The sequence below is a fragment of the Oncorhynchus mykiss genome, chromosome 28 (assembly GCF_013265735.2).
Source record: "Oncorhynchus mykiss isolate Arlee chromosome 28, USDA_OmykA_1.1, whole genome shotgun sequence".
Lineage (NCBI taxonomy): Eukaryota > Metazoa > Chordata > Actinopteri > Salmoniformes > Salmonidae > Oncorhynchus > Oncorhynchus mykiss.
Window position 1 is genome coordinate 29,606,073 of NC_048592.1, and position 20,126 is coordinate 29,626,198.

Sequence of the window (20,126 nt, forward strand, 5' to 3'; positions counted from 1 at the left end):
TTCATGGCTACTGACGTGAGTGCTACTGAGTGGTAATCATTTAGGCAGGTTATCTTCGCTTCATTGAGCACAGGGACTATGGTGGTCTGCTTGAAACATATAGGTATTACATAATCGGTCAGGGAGAGGTTGAAAATGTCATTGAAGACACTTGACAGTTGGTCCACGCATGCTTTGAGTACACGTCCTGGTAATCCTTCTGGCCCCGCGGCTTTGTGAATGTTGACCTGTTTAAAGGTCTTGCTCACATTGGATACAGAGAGCGGGATTTATTATAAGCGTCCGGATTAGTGTCCCACTCCTTGAAAGTGGCAGCTCTAGCCTTTAGCTCGATGCGGAAGTTGTCTGTAAACCATGGCTTCTGGTTGTGAAATGTATGTACGGTCACCGAGGGGACGAGACATTTATTGATGAAGCTGGTGACTGAGGTGGTATACTCCTCAATGCCATTGGATGAATCCCGGAACATATTCCAGTCTGTGCTAGTAAAACAGTCCTGTAGCATAGCATCCGCGTCATCTGACCACTTCTGTATTGAGCACTGGTACTTCCTGCTTTAGTTGTTACTTGTTAGCAGGAATCAGGAGGATATAATTATGGTCAGATTTGCCAAATGGAGGGCGAGGGAGAGCTTTGTATGCATCTATGTGTGTGGAGTAAAGGTGATCTAGAGATTTTTATCCTCTGGTTGCACATTTAACATGCTGGTAGAAATGTAAAACTGATTTGTTTGCCTGCATTAAAGTCCGGCCACTAGGAGCGCCATTTCTGGATGAGCATTTTCTTGTTTGCTAATGGCCTTATACTGTTCATTGAGTGCGGTCTTAGTGCCAGCATCGGTTTGTGGTGGTAAATTGACGGCTACGAATAATATAGATGTAAACTATATTGGTAGATAGGGAGGTCTACAGCTTATCATGAGGTATTCTACCTCAGGCGAGCAATACCTATATAATCATTCAAATAAGATGAAATGAGGCATTAACATTTTATGGCTATATACTTCATAAAATAATTTATTTGACCTTAATAAAGGCGCACATGAAATGAGTATGATTTGTGTAATTGAATAGAGAGCATATTGATATCATAGCACTACTTGAAATTGGTGCCTGCAAGATTTCTATGGCCTTCGAGACAATGCTGTTAGTATATTTTCATTACCAGGTGAGATAGATATTGTTTTGTTCTCACAAGAGGAAATTAAAACATGAGTATAACTCCCAATTAGAATCACAGGTGAAATAGAGAAATTCCTGCACCATTTCTTTTGCCAGCCATCTACCAACGCAGGTTGGCATTTATTGTAATGAATTTTGCCCTGGAGGTAGTTCTGCAGAGTGGTCATTTGCTGGCACAGGGCAAGATTCATGACAATAAACCTGCTCCAACAACATCCTCTCTCTGTCTGCCTCTCCCTGGTCATTATTTTCTCTGAATGTTTGACCTTGAATATATCAAGGAACAGACTCGACAGCTGTCAACTCTCTGCTCCACACACAGTAATAAAATGGTCATTACTGCTTCCTAGACTATAAAAAAGACCGGGTGCGGCGCACAGATACATATGGAGGGTAATCGAAATATAAACCGGGTGACAAAGATGACAGACTAAGCCTTGGGGTGGGTAGGGCTTCCCGCAATGGAGCTGTCATGTTCTTTAAGCATGTAATTCTACTCTCGCGTACTCTGTCTAACACTCTCGTTCTCGCTCTCACACTACATCTACCTTCTCTCTATCTGCCATCTTTCTGGTCATATGCCACCTATCATGGTTCATCTTTACAGCCGCCCATCCCATTCTCTCGCCATTTTCTGGTAATCTGGTATCACTTTGTTCTGGTAGAGAACCATCAATGTCACTGTAGACTTTTTCTGATGATATTGCCTCAGCACTTCAAATGTATTCTTATTTTATTCCACTTCCACACTCCTTTTCTATTCTACTGTTCGACTTAATTTCAGATTCTATTCCCCCCAATTCCTACTGCGATTCTGCGATTCTTCTGGCCCAATCAGCAGAGGCGATTCGACTCTATATTGCCTGTGGTGGTGAAAAGGCCTGCTGGGGAGTCCCTGCTGGGGACTCCCTGCCTGGTCTACACATCCCTTTGATAAAGACACTGAAGTAGAATATCTTACCTGGAGTGAACTGAGCTTGGTCTACCAATCAATAATATATTTTGAGAGATGCCTGTAATTATGCATGTTGTTTGTGACATAATTGGGCAGTGATTCATGTCAAATGAATCCCTTTGTTGTGATATGTTAGCGTGTTTGTTAGCATTGATAGCAAAATTTGTCATTGTAGCATTGTAATTTTAGCTACATGACACTGAGTAGTCTAACACCTGAATTCAATTTAAGCTCAGACAGGACATCCTTTCATTCTTTCTGTCTCAGGTAAGGGTTATTGGTTTGATTTGGAAGGCCTTCCCAGCTAGCAAATGAGGAATTGGCCCAGAAGCGGCCCTCTTACGGGGGGGCTGGAACTGATTTGAATTTGCCCGGAATCGGGTGTTGGACTCGGCCCGGAATCAAAATGAAGGACTGCCCAGAATCGGCCAAAGTACATGGGGCCGTTTCCGTCTACCAGAATTCAGCCGACTTTTCTGGGTATCGTACCAGAATCCCCCAGGAGCAGCCCGATGCAAATGTACATAAATGTCTACAAAATTACCTGAGGTCTCCCAGTCATTTTTACTATTATACATTTTATACACGCAAATTTTACCCACCCACAAAAAAACAGTTTGTGTCAGAGAAAACATCATACACCTACCTGGTGATCGTGTCAGCGTGCATGCGCCTGGCCCACCACAGGAGTCACTACATGATGGGACAAGGACATCCCGGCCGGCCAAACCCTCCCCTAACTCGGACAACGCTGGGCCAATTGTGCGTCGCCTCCCAGTCGTGGCCGGCATGTGTCTTGAACCAGCATCTGTAGCAACGCAGTCTGCACTGCAATGCAGTGTCTTAGACCGCTGCGCCACTCGGGAGACTCCATGCACGGGAGACTCCAAGTTTTTAATCAGATTCACAAAGTATCAAAATACTAAAATACTACACAGGACTCTTAAAGAATTTCATTTAAATGTTAATTGCATTTTTTTTTATCACAGAAACAATGAGAAAGTATGGAAAAATAAATAATGAAATGTTAATTATATAAAGTAGCCCGTGTAATCATCAGCCCCAATCGGCCCGAGCCCCAAGTAATACATTTGGGACAGATAACTCACACCGGAATTGGCCTGAGCTCAATCCCCGCATCCTAGCCATAAGTAATACTGCTGAAGGCGGCACTGAATCGGGCCACATGATGTCGGCTGAGTCTGACTCTCAGCCGAGTGCCCCGACTTTCAGCCGGAATCGGCCCAGATCCACTGGGCTAGCTGGGATGATAGCAGGTCCCTGTCATACGTGTCGCCAAAACAGCTGTGTGACATGGATTAGAAAGCACGGTTGGTTAGCGTAGCATAGCCTCCTGTATCAGAACCTCACTTCTTCCTAAGCTCCTTGGTGTGTGAAGTCACCTTTCAGCTTTAGTGAGGTGTGCTCCGTGATGCCTTCAGTGGAACCCTTTGCCTCTGTAGTATTGTCGCTGTGGTTGAGCTAGCCTAGCGAAGGATACGACTGACCTTCATGCAGTGAAGTGAAGTGAATACTAAACCAGAATGGTATATAACAATATATGCCATTCAGCATATATTCATATATATTCAGACACCTTTATCCAAAGCAACGTACAGTCATGCTGGCATACAATTTACATATGGGTGGCCACGGGAATCAAACCCACAACCCTGGAGGAGCAAACACCATGCTCTACCGACTGAGCCATACAGGACCAAAAAAAAAGGCAAATAATATAACAGTAGGAGAGACTGAATTGGTCAGTGGCTGAATACATTTATCATTTCTAGGTGATTTATTTAATTTAGTTGTTTTGTTTTAGGAATAAAAATATTTATATTTTGAAATGTTTGTGTCTAAAGTAGCAAAATTATGATAAAAGAGTTCAGTGTATTGTTGTGCAATCAAGCTAGCCTTGGGATCTGAATTAGCCTTCTAATTATTTGGACAAATTCATTTTCTATTGGAATAATAAACTACAATAATATTCTACTATCTTTCTCCCAGGCTGGAACAAGCAAGTGGACTACGAGCCCGGGACAGGAAGTAAGCAGCTGTTTCCCAAGATGCACCTGGAGACATGTGACGGCCCGCTGTCGGCGGTGAGAGCCATGGTGGAGCTGCAGACCAGCCACATTGGGAAGGGCTGCGACCGAGAGACCTACTCCGAGAAGTCCATGCAGAAACTCTGTGGTAAGCCAATTAATAAGGAAAGAGAGGACAAAAGAAAATAATCAAATGTACCTATAACATTTCAACCTGTGTGCGGTTACATAATGTGCCTCGTTAATTACCACCCATATCTAACAGTCAAATTATAAACAAGTAGGGGTATTTAAATGTAATTTGTAACACATAGGAAAGTGTATATTAAATCAACCTCATGAATCATTTTTATTAATAAGTGAACATGTTCATTGTGAAGAGTTGAACATGTGAAATGTCTCAGATTTGTACTGTATTTCTTCCTTGGATTTATTTTCCTGTTGTGTAAAACTGAAGCGTGGTATGGTTGATTTGAACAATTCAATATGCAGCAATAACAGTTCATTGGTGGACTCTAGTCTAAGTCTTTAAGTGTTTGTGTAACGATGGCTACACAGGCATACTTAATATCCTCATATACTCATTTGGATTTCCATACTTCTTTAGTATGGAAAGTGATTTCCATACTTCTTTAGTATGCAAAGTGATGTCCATACTTCTTTAGTATGCAAAGTGATGTCCATACTTCTTTAGCATGCAAAGTGATTTCCATACTTCCTTAGTATGCAAAATGATTTCCATACTTCTTTAGTATGGAAAGTGATTTCCATACTTCTTTAGTATGCAAAGTGATGTCCATACTTCTTTAGTATGCAAAGTGATTTCCATACTTCTTTAGTATGCAAAGTGATGTCCATACTTCTTTAGTATGCAAAGTGATTTCCATACTTCTTTAGCATGCAAAGTGATTTCCATACTTCCTTAGTATGCAAAGTGATTTCCATACTTCTTTAGTATGGAAAGTGATTTCCATACTTCTTTAGTATGCAAAGTGATGTCCATACTTCTTTAGTATGCAAAGTGATTTCCATACTTCTTTAGTATGCAAAGTGATGTCCATACTTCTTTAGTATGCAAAGTGATTTCCATACTTCTTTAGCATGCAAAGTGATTTCCATACTTCCTTAGTATGCAAAGTGATTTCCATACTTCTTTAGTATGGAAAGTGATTTCCATACTTCTTTAGTATGCAAAGTGATGTCCATACTTCTTTAGTATGCAAAGTGATGTCCATACTTCTTTAGCATGCAAAGTGATTTCCATACTTCTTTAGTATGCAAAGTGATGTCCATACTTCCTTAGTATGCAAAGTGATGTCCATACTTCCTTAGTATGCAAAGTGATGTCCATACTTCTTTAGCATGCAAAGTGATATCCATACTTCTTTAGTATGCAAAGTGATGTCCATACTTCTTTAGTATGCAAAGTGATGTCCATACTTCTTTAGTATGCAAAGTGATGTCCATACTTCTTTAGTATGCAAAGTGATGTCCATACTTCCTTAGTATGCAAAGTGATTTCCATACTTCTTTAGTATGCAAAGTGATGTCCATACTTCTTTAGCATGCAAAGTGATTTCCATACTTCTTTAGTATGCAAAGTGATGTCCATACTTCCTTAGTATGCAAAGTGATGTCCATACTTCCTTAGTATGCAAAGTGATGTCCATACTTCCTTAGTATGCAAAGTGATTTCCATACTTCTTTAGTATGCAAAGTGATTTCCATACTTCCTTAGTATGCAAAGTGATTTCCATACTTCTTTAGTATGCAAAGTGATGTCCATACTTCATACTAAGTATGCAAAGTGATGTCCATACTTCTTTAGTATGCAAAGTGATGTCCATACTTCTTTAGTATGCAAAGTGATTTCCATACTTCTTTAGTATGCAAAGTTTGCAAGCCAGGAACTTTTCCAAGCCTCAATAATCATGATCTAATATGCAATAAAACACATTGTAAATGTTTTTATTAGTCACACTTTATTTGGATTTCCCATCTGCAGATGCTCTACAGATGTTAATGCTAGCAACAAACTATCTGTTGACAAGAAACTGCTTAATAAGGTTACGGTTAGGGTTAAGGTTAGGTTTAGAATAAGAGTTAGAGTAAGGGTTAAGGTTAGGGTTAGGTTTAGAATAAGAGTTAGAGTAAGGGTTAAGGTTAGGGTTAGGTTTAGAATAAGAGTTAGAGTAAGCGTTAAGGTTAGGTTTAGAATAAGAGTTAGAGTAAGGGTTAAGGTTAGGGTTAGGTTTAGAATAAGAGTTAGAGTAAGCGTTAAGGTTAGGGTTAGGTTTAGAATAAGAGTTAGAGTAAGGGTTAAGGTTAGGGTTAGGTTTAGAATAAGAGTTAGAGTAAGCGTTAAGGTTAGGTTTAGAATAAGAGTTAGAGTAAGCGTTAAGGTTAGGTTTAGAATAAGCGTTAGAGTAAGGGTTAAGGTTAGGGTTAGGTTTAGAATAAGAGTTAGAGTAAGGGTTAAGGTTAGGGTTAGGTTTAGAATAAGAGTTAGAGTAAGCGTTAAGGTTAAGGTTAGGTTTAGAATAAGAGTTAGAGTAAGGGTTAAGGTTAGGATCGTTAGTTTAAATGTTACTGAGTATCTACAAATGGACTATCCAAATAAAGTGTTACCTTTTTTTCCGAGCAACATTGATTTCTGTGAGAGTACAAATATCGGTATACATACTGTAAATAGAGTACACAGATATTGCTCAAGAGGGCCGCCATATTATCTTTAGAGCCACTTAAAGGTAAACAAACAACATCCTATGGCCCAACATCCTATGGCCCATTGTTTAAAAAAAAATCAACTTTATTTCCTAAGCAGAGAAAGGTTGAAAGTGTGATGTATTCATAGTTCCCATGGCCAGACGTGGGCTGGTCAAAACAGATGAAGAGAGAGAGGGGTCGTAGATTTGACAAGCCCTCTGAAAACTGTACATAGTGAGAGTATGAGACTGAATCTCATCAACTTCTCACGATCACAGTGAAAGTCCTGAGAGAGTTAAGAGGCCTGGGTGTGTATTTATGCTGGCCTATCAATTGACAGACATACATGTTGTATAGCTTAAAAGAGCCAGCTTGTTTCTTCTGAAGGGTGGGCAGGGCAGGAATTTGGTGGTGAGAACCAAAGGTCCTAACAAACTGGGTCATTCACCACTCATCAGCTTCAGACAGTCACCCCTTGTGTGACATGGAGAGGGTGATGCTGTCAAATACCTTAACCATAGAAAACTGTTCAGTTCACAACAGTTCCACATCCTATTTCTGTACTGTTGCATTCTAAACACCCTGCATGGACATCGTAGAGTTAGAGGGTTTTAGATAACTTCTAATTCAAACGTTAGAAATACTGTGTCAGTAAATGTGTACAGTACATCCACTGTATATCAACCATATTCACAGTATACTTTGTTTAAACTCTGTTGTCTGTATGTTGTCTTTCACTAGCAGCACCATATCACCATGTAAAGCTCTGAGGATGTGTAAATGTACTTGGTGAATCAAGGTGATTTTGAATCTGACCAGTCTCCTTTTAACCTGGTGCCACTTCTCATGTGTGAGGATGTCACCGACTGATTATTTTCGTTTTCAATTCCTCCTCTAGGTGCGGCGTCCGGCAGCACAGACCTCCTCCCCGCTCCCAGCATCTCCACCAATTGGACGGCTTCACTGCTGACGGACAGCGGGCGGGACAGTGACCTCATCTTCAACTTCGACGGGCGTCAGGCGGCCAACGTGCCAGAGCAGGTGGTTCCACAGAACTTGACTGACCAGTTCACCATCGCCACGTGGATGAAACACGGGCCCAGCCCCGGTCTGAGGGCCGAGAAAGAGACCCTGCTCTGCAACTCCGACAAGACCGGTGAGAACAGGAAGGGGTTGAGTTGGGAGATTTGGTCCATCCTAGGTCATTGTTCATGAAATCAGGATTTTATGGTGGTGGAGGTGGTGAGGCTTTGTGTTTCCTGTCACGTGATTTTTAGAGAAGGTCAATGTCATTTTTACAGCTACCATTTATGGTTTAGAAACCCAAAAACGAACCAAAGACCTTTAGCTACTATTTAATATGATGATTTCAAAAGGTGCGTTGTAGCACAGTAGCAAATGCCGTCCAACGTCAGGACAGTTAGTGTCCAATGTGGGAGACAGGAACATTTTGTGTCAAATCTGGAGTAGTGATGGCTTAGTCACATACAGTGCTTTTAGAAAGTATTCACACACTTTTTGGGGGTTGATGGTGGTCGTCACATAGATGCACAGATTGTTTTGTCGTCTGTCGACCACTTCTAGTTACAGAGTTAGATTGAGTGAAGCTGTGAGGGTTTGGCTGGAGACAGGCAGCCTGACAGGCTCTTATTGATCCCATCGATCACTCCGCTCACACTGAGAGAAAAGGAGAGTCCATCAATACGCACGGCCAAAAGAGCCCTGTGTCAGCCCAGCGGCTCCCAGGAAAGGCACGGAGGGGGGGGGGGGTTATGATGCCACAATGGCACAGGGAGCATGTGACATTTATTGAACTGCCTCGTGAAGGTGGAAGGATTTATTTCAAAATGGCACATGTCAATAGCACTTACAGGACATACCACATTAACAAGCCCCTTTGCCCATAATGACAGACATCCTTTTAGATAGAGCACTGCTTTAGGAGAGCATTTGTAGAATATAACTTATTTTCACTCATAACTGGAATATAGCTTTTTGGTCAGATAAGTTCCACTATATAATATAGTTGGAAAAGGTCCATTATATAATATAGTTGGATAAGGTCCATTATATAATATAGTTGGATAAGGTCCATTATATAATATAGTCGGATAAGGTCCATTATATAATATAGTTGGATAAGGTCCATTATATACAGTGCCTTGCGAAAGTATTCGGCCCCCTTGAACTTTGCGACCTTTTTCCACATTTCAGGCTTCAAACATAAAGATATAAAACTGTATTTTTTTTGTGAAGAATCAACAACAAGTGGGACACAATCATGAAGTGGAACGACATTTATTGGATATTTCAAACTTTTTTAACAAATCAAAAACCGAAAAATTGGGCGTGCAAAATTATTCAGCCCCCTTAAGTTAATACTTTGTAGCGCCACCTTTTGCTGCGATTACAGCTGTAAGTCGCTTGGGGTATGTCTCTATCAGTTTTGCACATCGAGAGACTGAAATTTTTTCCCATTCCTCCTTGCAAAACAGCTCGAGCTCAGTGAGGTTGGATGGAGAGCATTTGTGAACAGCAGTTTTCAGTTCTTTCCACAGATTCTCGATTGGATTCAGGTCTGGACTTTGACTTGGCCATTCTAACACCTGGATATGTTTATTTTTGAACCATTCCATTGTAGATTTTGGATCATTGTCTTGTTGGAAGACAAATCTCCGTCCCAGTCTCAGGTCTTTTGCAGACTCCATCAGGTTTTCTTCCAGAATGGTCCTGTATTTGGCTCCATCCATCTTCCCATCAATTTTAACCATCTTCCCTGTCCCTGCTGAAGAAAAGCAGGCCCAAACCATGATGCTGCCACCACCATGTTTGACAGTGGGGATGGTGTGTTCAGGGTGATGAGCTGTGTTGCTTTTACGCCAAACATAACGTTTTGCATTGTTGCCAAAAAGTTCAATTTTGGTTTCATCTGACCAGAGCACCTTCTTCCACATGTTTGGTGTGTCTCCCAGGTGGCTTGTGGCAAACTTTAAACAACACTTTTTATGGATATCTTTAAGAAATGCTTTCTTCTTGCCACTCTTCCATAAAGGCCAGATTTGTGCAATATACGACTGATTGTTGTCCTATGGACAAAGTCTCCCACCTCAGCTGTAGATCTCTGCAGTTCATCCAGAGTGATCATGGGCCTCTTGGCTGCATCTCTGATCAGTCTTCTCCTTGTATGAGCTGAAAGTTTAGAGGGACGGCCAGGTCTTGGTAGATTTGCAGTGGTCTGATACTCCTTCCATTTCAATATTATCGCTTGCACAGTGCTCCTTGGGATGTTTAAAGCTTGGGAAATCTGTTTGTATCCAAATCCAGCTTTAAACTTCTTCACAACAGTATCTCGGACCTGCCTGGTGTGTTCCTTGTTCTTCATGATGCTCTCTGTGCTTTTAACGGACCTCTGAGACTATCACAGTGCAGGTGCATTTATACGGAGACTTGATTACACACAGGTGGATTGTATTTATCATCATTAGTCATTTAGGTCAACATTGGATCATTCAGAGATCCTCACTGAACTTCTGGAGAGAGTTTGCTGCACTGAAAGTAAAGGGGCTGAATCATTTTGCACGCCCAATTTTTCAGTCTTTGATTTGTTAAAAAAGTTTGAAATATCCAATAAATGTCGTTCCACTTCATGATTGTGTCCCACTTGTTGTTGATTCTTCACAAAAAAATACAGTTTTATATCTTTATGTTTGAAGCCTGAAATGTGGCAATAGGTCGCAAAGTTCAAGGGGGCCGAATACTTTCGCAATGCACTGTAATATAGTCGGATAAGGTCCATTATATAATATAGTCGGATAAGGTCCATTATATAATATAGTTGGATAAGGTCCATTATATAATATAGTTGGATAAGGTCCATTATATAATATAGTCGGATAAGGTCCATTATATAATATAGTCGGATAAGGTCCATTATATAATATAGTCGGATAAGGTCCATTATATAATATAGTCGGATAAGGTCCATTATATAATATAGTCGGATAAGGTCCATTATATAATATAGTCGGATAAGGTCCATTATATAATATAGTCGGATAAGGTCCATTATATAACGTAGTTGGATAAGGTCCATTATATAATATAGTCGGATAAGGTCCATTATATAATATAGTCGGATAAGGTCCATTATATAATATAGTCAGATAAGGTCCATTATATAACGTAGTTGGATAAGGTCCATTATATAATATAGTCGGATAAGGTCCATTATATAATATAGTCAGATAAGGTCCATTATATAACGTAGTTGGATAAGGTCCATTATATAACATAGTTGGATAAGGTCCAATATAATTCTAGTTTCATACAGTAGAAGTAAAGTATCTATGTTTTTCCGTATCCTTGTGCAGAGATGAACAGGCACCACTACTCCCTGTACGTCCACAACTGCCGTCTGGTCTTCCTACTCAGGAGAGACTTCACCCAGGTTGACACCTTCCGCCCTGCAGAGTTCCACTGGAAACTGGAGCAGGTGAGCTGACCTTTGACCCAATAGTCAAGAGTCATGATGATGGGAACCTCCACTGGGCCTATGTCCATACTAGGACACCACTTAGAATACATGCCTTATATAATGGTAGGGGCTAAGGGAGTGTGAATTGTGTCTTTGACTTTCTCAAATTAGTAAACAGACAATATGTTAACCATTGGACAATGCTGCTTTGCTAAATTAACTTGAGGTGGGTAAGGCTTAAAAGTAAGCAGCTACTGTTGTGTTGCTTTGGAAGTCTTGTGTTGGTAAATGACTATTCCAGTCATGTCTGTCTCACTGAGTTTTTCGTCAGGTAGACAAACAGCAGTAGAGCAGTAGATTTTCTTTGCGAGACATCTTTAGTTGTTTGTAGGTACTGTGTTATAATACCACCTCTCATCTCCCACAACGGTTAGCTCTGTGTGTTGGGTCTGCCTGAGGGCCTTCGTTTGTGACGTTTTTCTACAGGTGAAGGACTATCATTACTGCTGCAGTAAGAGATCATTGCTGTGGAGAAGTCTTCATCCTGATTTCCCCTACTCCTCTCCCCGCAGCAGGAGATAAGAGGATAGGATATAGCACACACAAGTAATAGCTCACCTAGTCTTTCTTCTGTGTTTATGTTTCAGAAAGTTGATGAACTAAATTACTGAGGAAGTCATTATTTCAGTACAACACAGCATATGATGTATGTGTAAAAAATGCCAAAATGCCAAAGAACTAGCGGGGTCTTTGATATAGAAAACCAGGTGTAATTTTCTTCAAAAGGAATAGAAATGAATAAAGACCAAGTATGTGGCCGTGTTGCTAAGAAACTTACGGTAGGATAATTGACTTCAGTCAGTCATGATAAAAATGAGACAGGCAAAATGACTGTAATAGTCGTTTTTGTTAATTTCATAATCAAGTAGTGTGCTTTTAAGTCCCTGAAGCACAAAGAGAGTCAATGTGGTGGTGCACATTTGCTCTCAGTGTACTCTCACAATATATAGGTTGCGTCCCAATAAGCTATCCTTCCTGTGCACTCGTTCACTACTCCCCACACATGTAAAAGTATGGGATTGGTGTAGACACAGGCTAGAGGGAGTTTCCATATAACAGTAATTTCCTTTCAAATCAATGAAGGGAAGTGAACACACTTTTGGAGAAAAGAGAGAATATTGGGACGCAAACATAACTTTCTACTCCTTTATATAGACCTATATTTAAAATGTGTAACAATGTAAACTGTTTAATTCCATGACTATACTATTACAAAACAATGAAGTGACTAATGTCACAACGTGAGCATACAGTAGTGTCATTGCGGTGTTACTGCACAGCTACAAAACCTACTGTAACAAAGCAACAGCATACTAGAATATCAGGCTGGTCTAACAAGTATGGATCCTCTCGGTCTATAATGACCAGGAGCAATTGAGTTGTTTGCTGTAGGTCAAAGGAGGAAAAGTAATTTTTTCTCCAAGCCAATGTTATTTTCTCCTAAGAGGCTGCTATGACTAAGAGAAGGGGTTGCAGGAAACAGATTCAGCTGCTTCGGTAAACAACCTCTCAAGTCAATACAAAGACTCCACAAAACATCTGCCAGGCAAACATGAGACAGGCTGGGGGAGCATAGTGAGGAGGCTACGTGCTACATCACTACGCTAACTCATCACCCTAAAGTTAAAAGAGGACATTAGATGCTAACATTAGCTCTTGGTTTTAGATGTTTTGAAAATGGAGCGACCACTTTCGACACTTTCCAGGCTTGTGTGTTTTATCTTAACGATCCAACACTTTTTATCATCTCTGTGCTTTGTCTGACGTGTGTGTGTGTGTGTGTTTCCTTTGATATCTCTGTCTTTCTTGTTGCTGACAGTTAATACAATATGGGGTCCTTGATTATGTGGTACACAGAATAGTGCTGTGTCACCACGGGAACAGAAGTCTACAATTCCCTTTCTTCTCTCCAAAATGGCCGACAGGATGTGGAAGTCATTTTGAACATGTTTATTAGGTCCCATAGTTGAGTGGTTTGGAATGTAATACGGTACAGTTGTAATGCAGTATTGTCATGCAGTCTAATTGTGAGGACAGACGCTGGGAGACAAGAATCAAGTACAGGGAGTGAATATTTAAAAAATAGCCCACATGAAACAAAACACGGACAGCGGAAACATAACGCCATTAATGCTGACACGAGGATGAAACTGAGTAATAGACAAATATAGGGGATGCGTGTAATGATAGTGACAGGTGTGCGTAATGATGGACCGCCTGGCGCCTGAGAGCTCCAGAGAAGGGGATCGGGAGCAGGTGTGACACTAATGGGTACACTATAGGTCGAGTTCACAATTCACACAGAGCCATAACTTTGAATGTGACTGTGATGCAGACTATTGTATGAGAGCGGAGCAGACTACTGTATCAGTTCAGACCATAGTATGAGTGGCAAGGCCATGTCTATGACAGACTGACAGCAGGCCAGTGTTCCACAAAGTGACAGGCTCTACTTACTGGTTGAAGGGTGCAGGCTGCTGCAGTATGTGAGGTGTCACAATGACAGAGCCTGCGTGTGTGTGTGTGTGTGTGTGTGTGTGTGTGTTTACATGTGTTGACACGTGTGTGCATACGTGCATATGTATACATGTGTGTTTGTTAGCCAATCAGCCCAGTCAGCGCCCATTAGGTCTAAGGTATTGGGTTATGAGTGTGTATGACACCCTTGCACTGATTAAGATCACTATTGGTCAATTGCACACAAGGTTCAACCAAAATTTGACTTCCGCTTTTAACCCAACCTCTCCGAAAGACACAATACAGGGGGCACCACACTTAAGTGCCTTCCTCAAGTGCCCAACAGCAGGCAATGGCATCTAGGAGTTGATACCAGCAACCCTCTGGTTGCCAGCTCACTTCCTGACAGATTTTTCCCATATGCCCAGGAATTGAACTGGCAACCCTCTGGGCCACCTGCCGTGTGTGTGTGTGTGTGTGTGTGTGTGTGTGTGTGTGTGTGTGTGTTTCCATCAGCAGAATAGCACTCTCTTTCTTCCTCTGGATGGTAGACATTAAAGGAGGGGAGGGAAAAGAAGGGAGGGATGGAAGAGGAGCAGAGCCTCTTTAGGTAGATAATAAGCGGGAGGGAGGGAGGGAGGGAGGGAGGGAGGGAGGGAGGGAGGGAGGGAGGGAGGGAGAGAGGTGTCACAGCTGAATCCTGCACTCCATGTTCCATCAGCAAGCTTCCGCTGCAACTCCATTTAGCCCTATTGATTTTGCAATCTTCCTTCCTCCTTTCTCCAAACGAGAGAAAGAGAGAGAGAGAGAGAGAAAGAAAGAGTGCTATTCTGCCAATGGAACAGAGTGAGGGCGTGCCATCCATTCACTATTCACCTGACAGGCATACATGCACACACAAGCCGCACAAACACACTCAGTTACACACACACACTTCTCTCTTTCTCTCCCCTCCTCTCTCCCTCCCTTTTCCTCCCTTCCTCCCGTTAATGGACTTAGCGATGGATCACTCCGATCTACGCACCTATTTTTCACTCCACACTCCCCGAGCACAAAATGGATATACGCAGCCGCTCCTTTAGTCCCTACTGAACATAACCTAACACACTAACACAAAGTCACACTACACACTGCCACAAAATCACACTAGACACTAACACAAAGTCACACTAGACACTAACACAAAATCACACTAGACACTAACACAAAGTCACACTACACACTGCCACAAAATCACACTAGACACTAACAAAAAGTCACACTAGACACTAACACAAAATCACACTAGACACTAACACAAAGTCACACTACACACTGCCACAAAATCACACTAGACACTAACACAAAGTCACACTAGACACTAACACAAAGTCACTAACACAAAGCCACACTACACACTGCCACACTAACACAAAGCCACACTACACACTGCCACACTACCACACTAACACAAATCCACACTACACACTGTCACACTACCACAAAGCCACACTACACACTGTCACACTACACACTGCCACACTACCACAAAGCCACACTGCACACTGCCACACTACCACAAAGCCACACTACACACTGGCACAAAGCCACACTACACACTACACACTAACACAAAGCCACACTACACACTAACACAAAGCCACACTACACACTACACACTAACACAAAGCCACACTACACACTAACACAAAGCCACACTACACACTACACACTGCCACACTACCACACTAACACAAAGCCACACTACACACTGCCACACTACCACACTAACACACTAACACAAAGCCACACTACACACTTGCCACACTACCACACTAACACAAAGCCACACTACACACTGTCACACTACACACTGCCACACTACCACAAAGCCACACTACACACTGTCACACTACACACTGCCACACTACCACAAAGCCACACTACACACTGCCACACTACCACACTAACACAAAGCCACACTACACACTGCCACACTACCACACTAACACACTAACACAAAGCCACACTACACACTTGCCACACTACCACACTAACACAAAGCCATACTACACACTGTCACACTACACACTGCCACACTACCACAAAGCCACACTACACACTGTCACACTACACACTGCCACACTACCACAAAGCCACACTACACACTGCCACACTACCACAAAGCCACACTACACACTGGCACACTACCACAAAGCCACACTAGACACTAGACACTGCCACTACACACTGCCACTACACACTGCCACACTACCACAAAGCCACACTACACACTACCACAAAACCACACTACACACTACCACAAAGCCACACTACACACTACCACAAAGCCACACTACCACAAAGCCACACTACACACTACCACAAAGCCACACTACACACTACCACAAAGCCACACTACCACAAAACCACACTACACACTACCACAAAGCCACACTACACACTACCACAAAGCCACATTACCACAAAGCCACACTACCACAAAGCCACACTACCACAAAACCATACTACACACTACCACAAAGCCACACTACCACAAAGCTACACTACACACTGCCACACTACCACAAAACCACACTACACACTACCACAAAGCCACACTACACACTACCACAAAGCCACACTACACACTACCACAAAACCACACTACACACTACCACAAAGCCACACTACACACTACCACAAAGCCACACTACACACTGCCACACTACCACAAAGCCACACTACCACAAAGCCACACTACCACAAAGCCACACTACACACTACCACAAAGCCACACTACACACTACCACAAAACCACACTACACACTACCACAAAGCCACACTACACACTACCACAAAGTCACACTACACACTACCACAAAGCCACACACTACCACAAAACCACACTACACACTACCACAAAGCCACACTACACACTGCCACACTACACACTGCCACACTACACACTACACACTGTCACACTACACACTGCCACACAGCTAAAAACAAACCCCTCAAGCTTTTCATGTGTGGACGTTTTTTATCCCAGCCCTATTTATATGCTGATGAGGCCGTATCGACGCTGCCCGCCTAATAAGACCAGGAATAAGAGCCTTGATGGGGTGCCATTGATTTAAACCCATACAAACGAGGTATCATGTATTCTCAGCAGATCGACCCATAGACAGAGCGAGGAAATCTATGAAAACTACAAGCTGTGAGCCGAGTGCACAGACAAACCAGATATTAATCTCACAGAATCTTGAGATGGCGCATGAGGTCGATGGCCAAAGATTTGTTTGCGTTTGCGGGGTCAACACATTGAGTGGTGTCCCGAAGTATATGACTACACCTGATCCTCTTAGGACACATCAGAGAAAGGGTGTCGTGATTGGTCCAGTATCTCCTGATCCAACCAATCACATCGGCTGATGCTGAGCGACTCTCTCAGTGCCATTATCATCGAATCTGGCTTCAATTGCTGGCCCGGGTGGTACTAGCAGAAAATGACTTTCAGCGATTGTCGATACAACATCTATTGAGTGCTTATCTGCTTACATCTACTTACGCCCACAGGGCGGTGCACATTTGGTCCAGCGTCGTCCGGGTTATGGGAGGGTTTGGCCAGGGTAGAACGTCATTGTAAAATAAGAATTAGTTCTTAACTGACTTGCCTAGTTAAATAAAATATATATATATATATATATATATTTACCACGCTGGGTGACACCCCTCCTTTCGTACCAGAACCCTGTTAAGAAGCTCCATTGTTTTGGATGAGATTGATTGGGCTCGGTGCTCTGTTTGGTGTAGATAGAGAATGGATCGAAGGGAATCAGTTCCATTCAATGTGTGATTTAGCGCCTACCCGGACTAGGCTGCCTAATTGAATTGATTCATGGTTGCACATAGAGTGATTTGTAAGGCACGTACACTTAGAAGTGTGGCTCTCTATTGTGGCGAGCCAGAGGAAGATGTTGTGCACATTGCAATTGAGCATTGCTTTGTATGATGTCCAGTGTGTCCTATTTGTTTTATTTCTATTCTAGTTGTGCTATGACTCACAAGAAAACTATATATGTTTTTTTTTTACATTTTTAAATTTCACCTTTATTTAACTAAGTAGGCCAGTTGAGAACAAGTTCTCATTTACGACTGCAACCTGGCCAAGATAAAGCAAAGCAGTGTGACAAAAACAACAACACAGAGTTACACATAAACAAACGTACAGTCAATAACACAAAAGAAAAGAAAAATAGAAGAATCTATCTACAGTGTGTGTAAATGTAGAAGGGTAGGGTGGTAGACAATAAACAGGCCCTAGAGGCGAAAATAATTACAATTTAGTATTAATACTGGAGTGATAGATGTGCAGATGATGATGTGCAAGTAGAGATACTGGGGTGCAAGAGGGTAAGTAATAATACTGGGATGAGGTAGTTGGGAGTGCTATTTACCGATTGACTGTGTATAGGTACAATGATCGATAAGCTGCTCTGACAGAGGGAGAGGGAGATATAAGACTCCAGCTTCAGAGATATTTGCAATTCGTTCCAGTCATTGGCAGCAGAGAACTGGATGGAAAGGCAGCCAAAGTAAGTGTTGGCTTTGGGGATGACCAGTGCAACATACAGTGCCTTGCGAAAGTATTCGGCCCCCTTGAACTTTGCGACCTTTTGCCACATTTCAGGCTTCAAACATAAAGATATAAAACTGTATTTTTGTTGTGAAGAATCAACAACAAGTGGGACACAATCATGAAGTGGAACGACATTGATTGGATATTTCAAACTTTTTTAACAAATCAAAAACTGAAAAATTGGGCGTGCAAAATTATTCAGCCCCTTTACTTTCAGTGCAGCAAACTCTCTCCAGAAGTTCAGTGAGGATCTCTGAATGATCCAATGTTGACCTAAATGACTAATGATGATAAATACAATCCACCTGTGTAATCAAGTCTCCGTATAAATGCACCTGCACTGTGATAGTCTCAGAGGTCCGTTAAAAGCGCAGAAGAACAAGGAACACACCAGGCAGGTCCGAGATACTGTTGTGAAGAAGTTTAAAGCCGGATTTGGATACAAAAAGATTTCCCAAGCTTTAAACATCCCAAGGAGCACTGTGCAAGCGATAATATTGAAATGGAAGGTGTATCAGACCACTGCAAATCTACCAAGACCTGGCCGTCCCTCTAAACTTTCAGCTCAAACAAGGAGAAGACTTATCAGAGATGTAGCCAAGAGGCCCATGATCACTCTGGATGAACTGCAGAGATCTACAGCTGAGGTGGGAGACTCTGTCCATAGGACAACAATCAGTCGTATATTGCACAAATCTGGCCTTTATGGAAGAGTGGCAAGAAGAAAGCCATTTCTTAAAGATATCCATAAAAAGTGTAGTTTAAAGTTTGCCACAAGCCACCTGGGAGACACACCAAACATGTGGAAGAAGGTGCTCTGTTCAGATGAAACCAAAATTGAACTTTTTGGCAACAATGCAAAACGTTATGTTTGGCGTAAAAGCAACACAGCTCATCACCCTGAACACACCATCCCCACTGTCAAACATGGTGGTGGCAGCATCATGGTTTGGGCCTGCTTTTCTTCAGCAGGGACAGGGAAGATGGTTAAAATTGATGGGAAGATGGATGGAGCCAAATACAGGACCATTCTGGAAGAAAACCTGATGGAGTCTGCAAAAGACCTGAGACTGGGACGGAGATTTGTCTTCCAACAAGACAATGATCCAAAATCTACAATGGAATGGTTCAAAAATAAACATATCCAGGTGTTAGAATGGCCAAGTCAAAGTCCAGACCTGAATCCAATCGAGAATCTGTGGAAAGAACTGAAAACTGCTGTTCACAAATGCTCTCCATCCAACCTCACTGAGCTCGAGCTGTTTTGCAAGGAGGAATGGGAAAAAATGTCAGTCTCTCAATGTGCAAAACTGATAGAGACATACCCCAAGCGACTTACAGCTGTAATCGCAGCAAAAGGTGGCACTACAAAGTATTAACTTAAGGGGGCTGAATAATTTTGCACGCCCAATTTTTCAGTTTTTGATTTGTTAAAAAAGTTTGAAATATCCAATAAATGTCGTTCCACTTCATGATTGTGTCCCACTTGTTGTTGATTCTTCACAAAAAAATACAGTTTTATATCTTTATGTTTGAAGCCTGAAATGTGTCAAAAGGTTGCAAAGGGGGCAGAATACTTTCGCAAGGCACTGTATATGCTGGAGCACGTGCAGGTGGGTGTTGC

At 42.0% G+C, this 20,126-nt stretch overlaps 1 protein-coding gene across 1 annotated transcript in view; it reads left to right on the forward strand.

Annotated features, from left to right (window-relative positions):
• The window catches only part of LOC110508889 (calsyntenin-2), a 251,433-nt gene that overhangs the window by 195,751 nt on the left and 35,556 nt on the right, over positions 1 to 20,126 (forward strand). Inside the window, exons 6-8 of the mRNA XM_036966206.1 lie at positions 4,147 to 4,332; positions 7,789 to 8,046; positions 11,261 to 11,382. Coding sequence (XP_036822101.1) covers positions 4,147 to 4,332; positions 7,789 to 8,046; positions 11,261 to 11,382 — 566 coding nt within the window. The remainder of the gene's footprint in view (positions 1 to 4,146; positions 4,333 to 7,788; positions 8,047 to 11,260; positions 11,383 to 20,126) is intronic.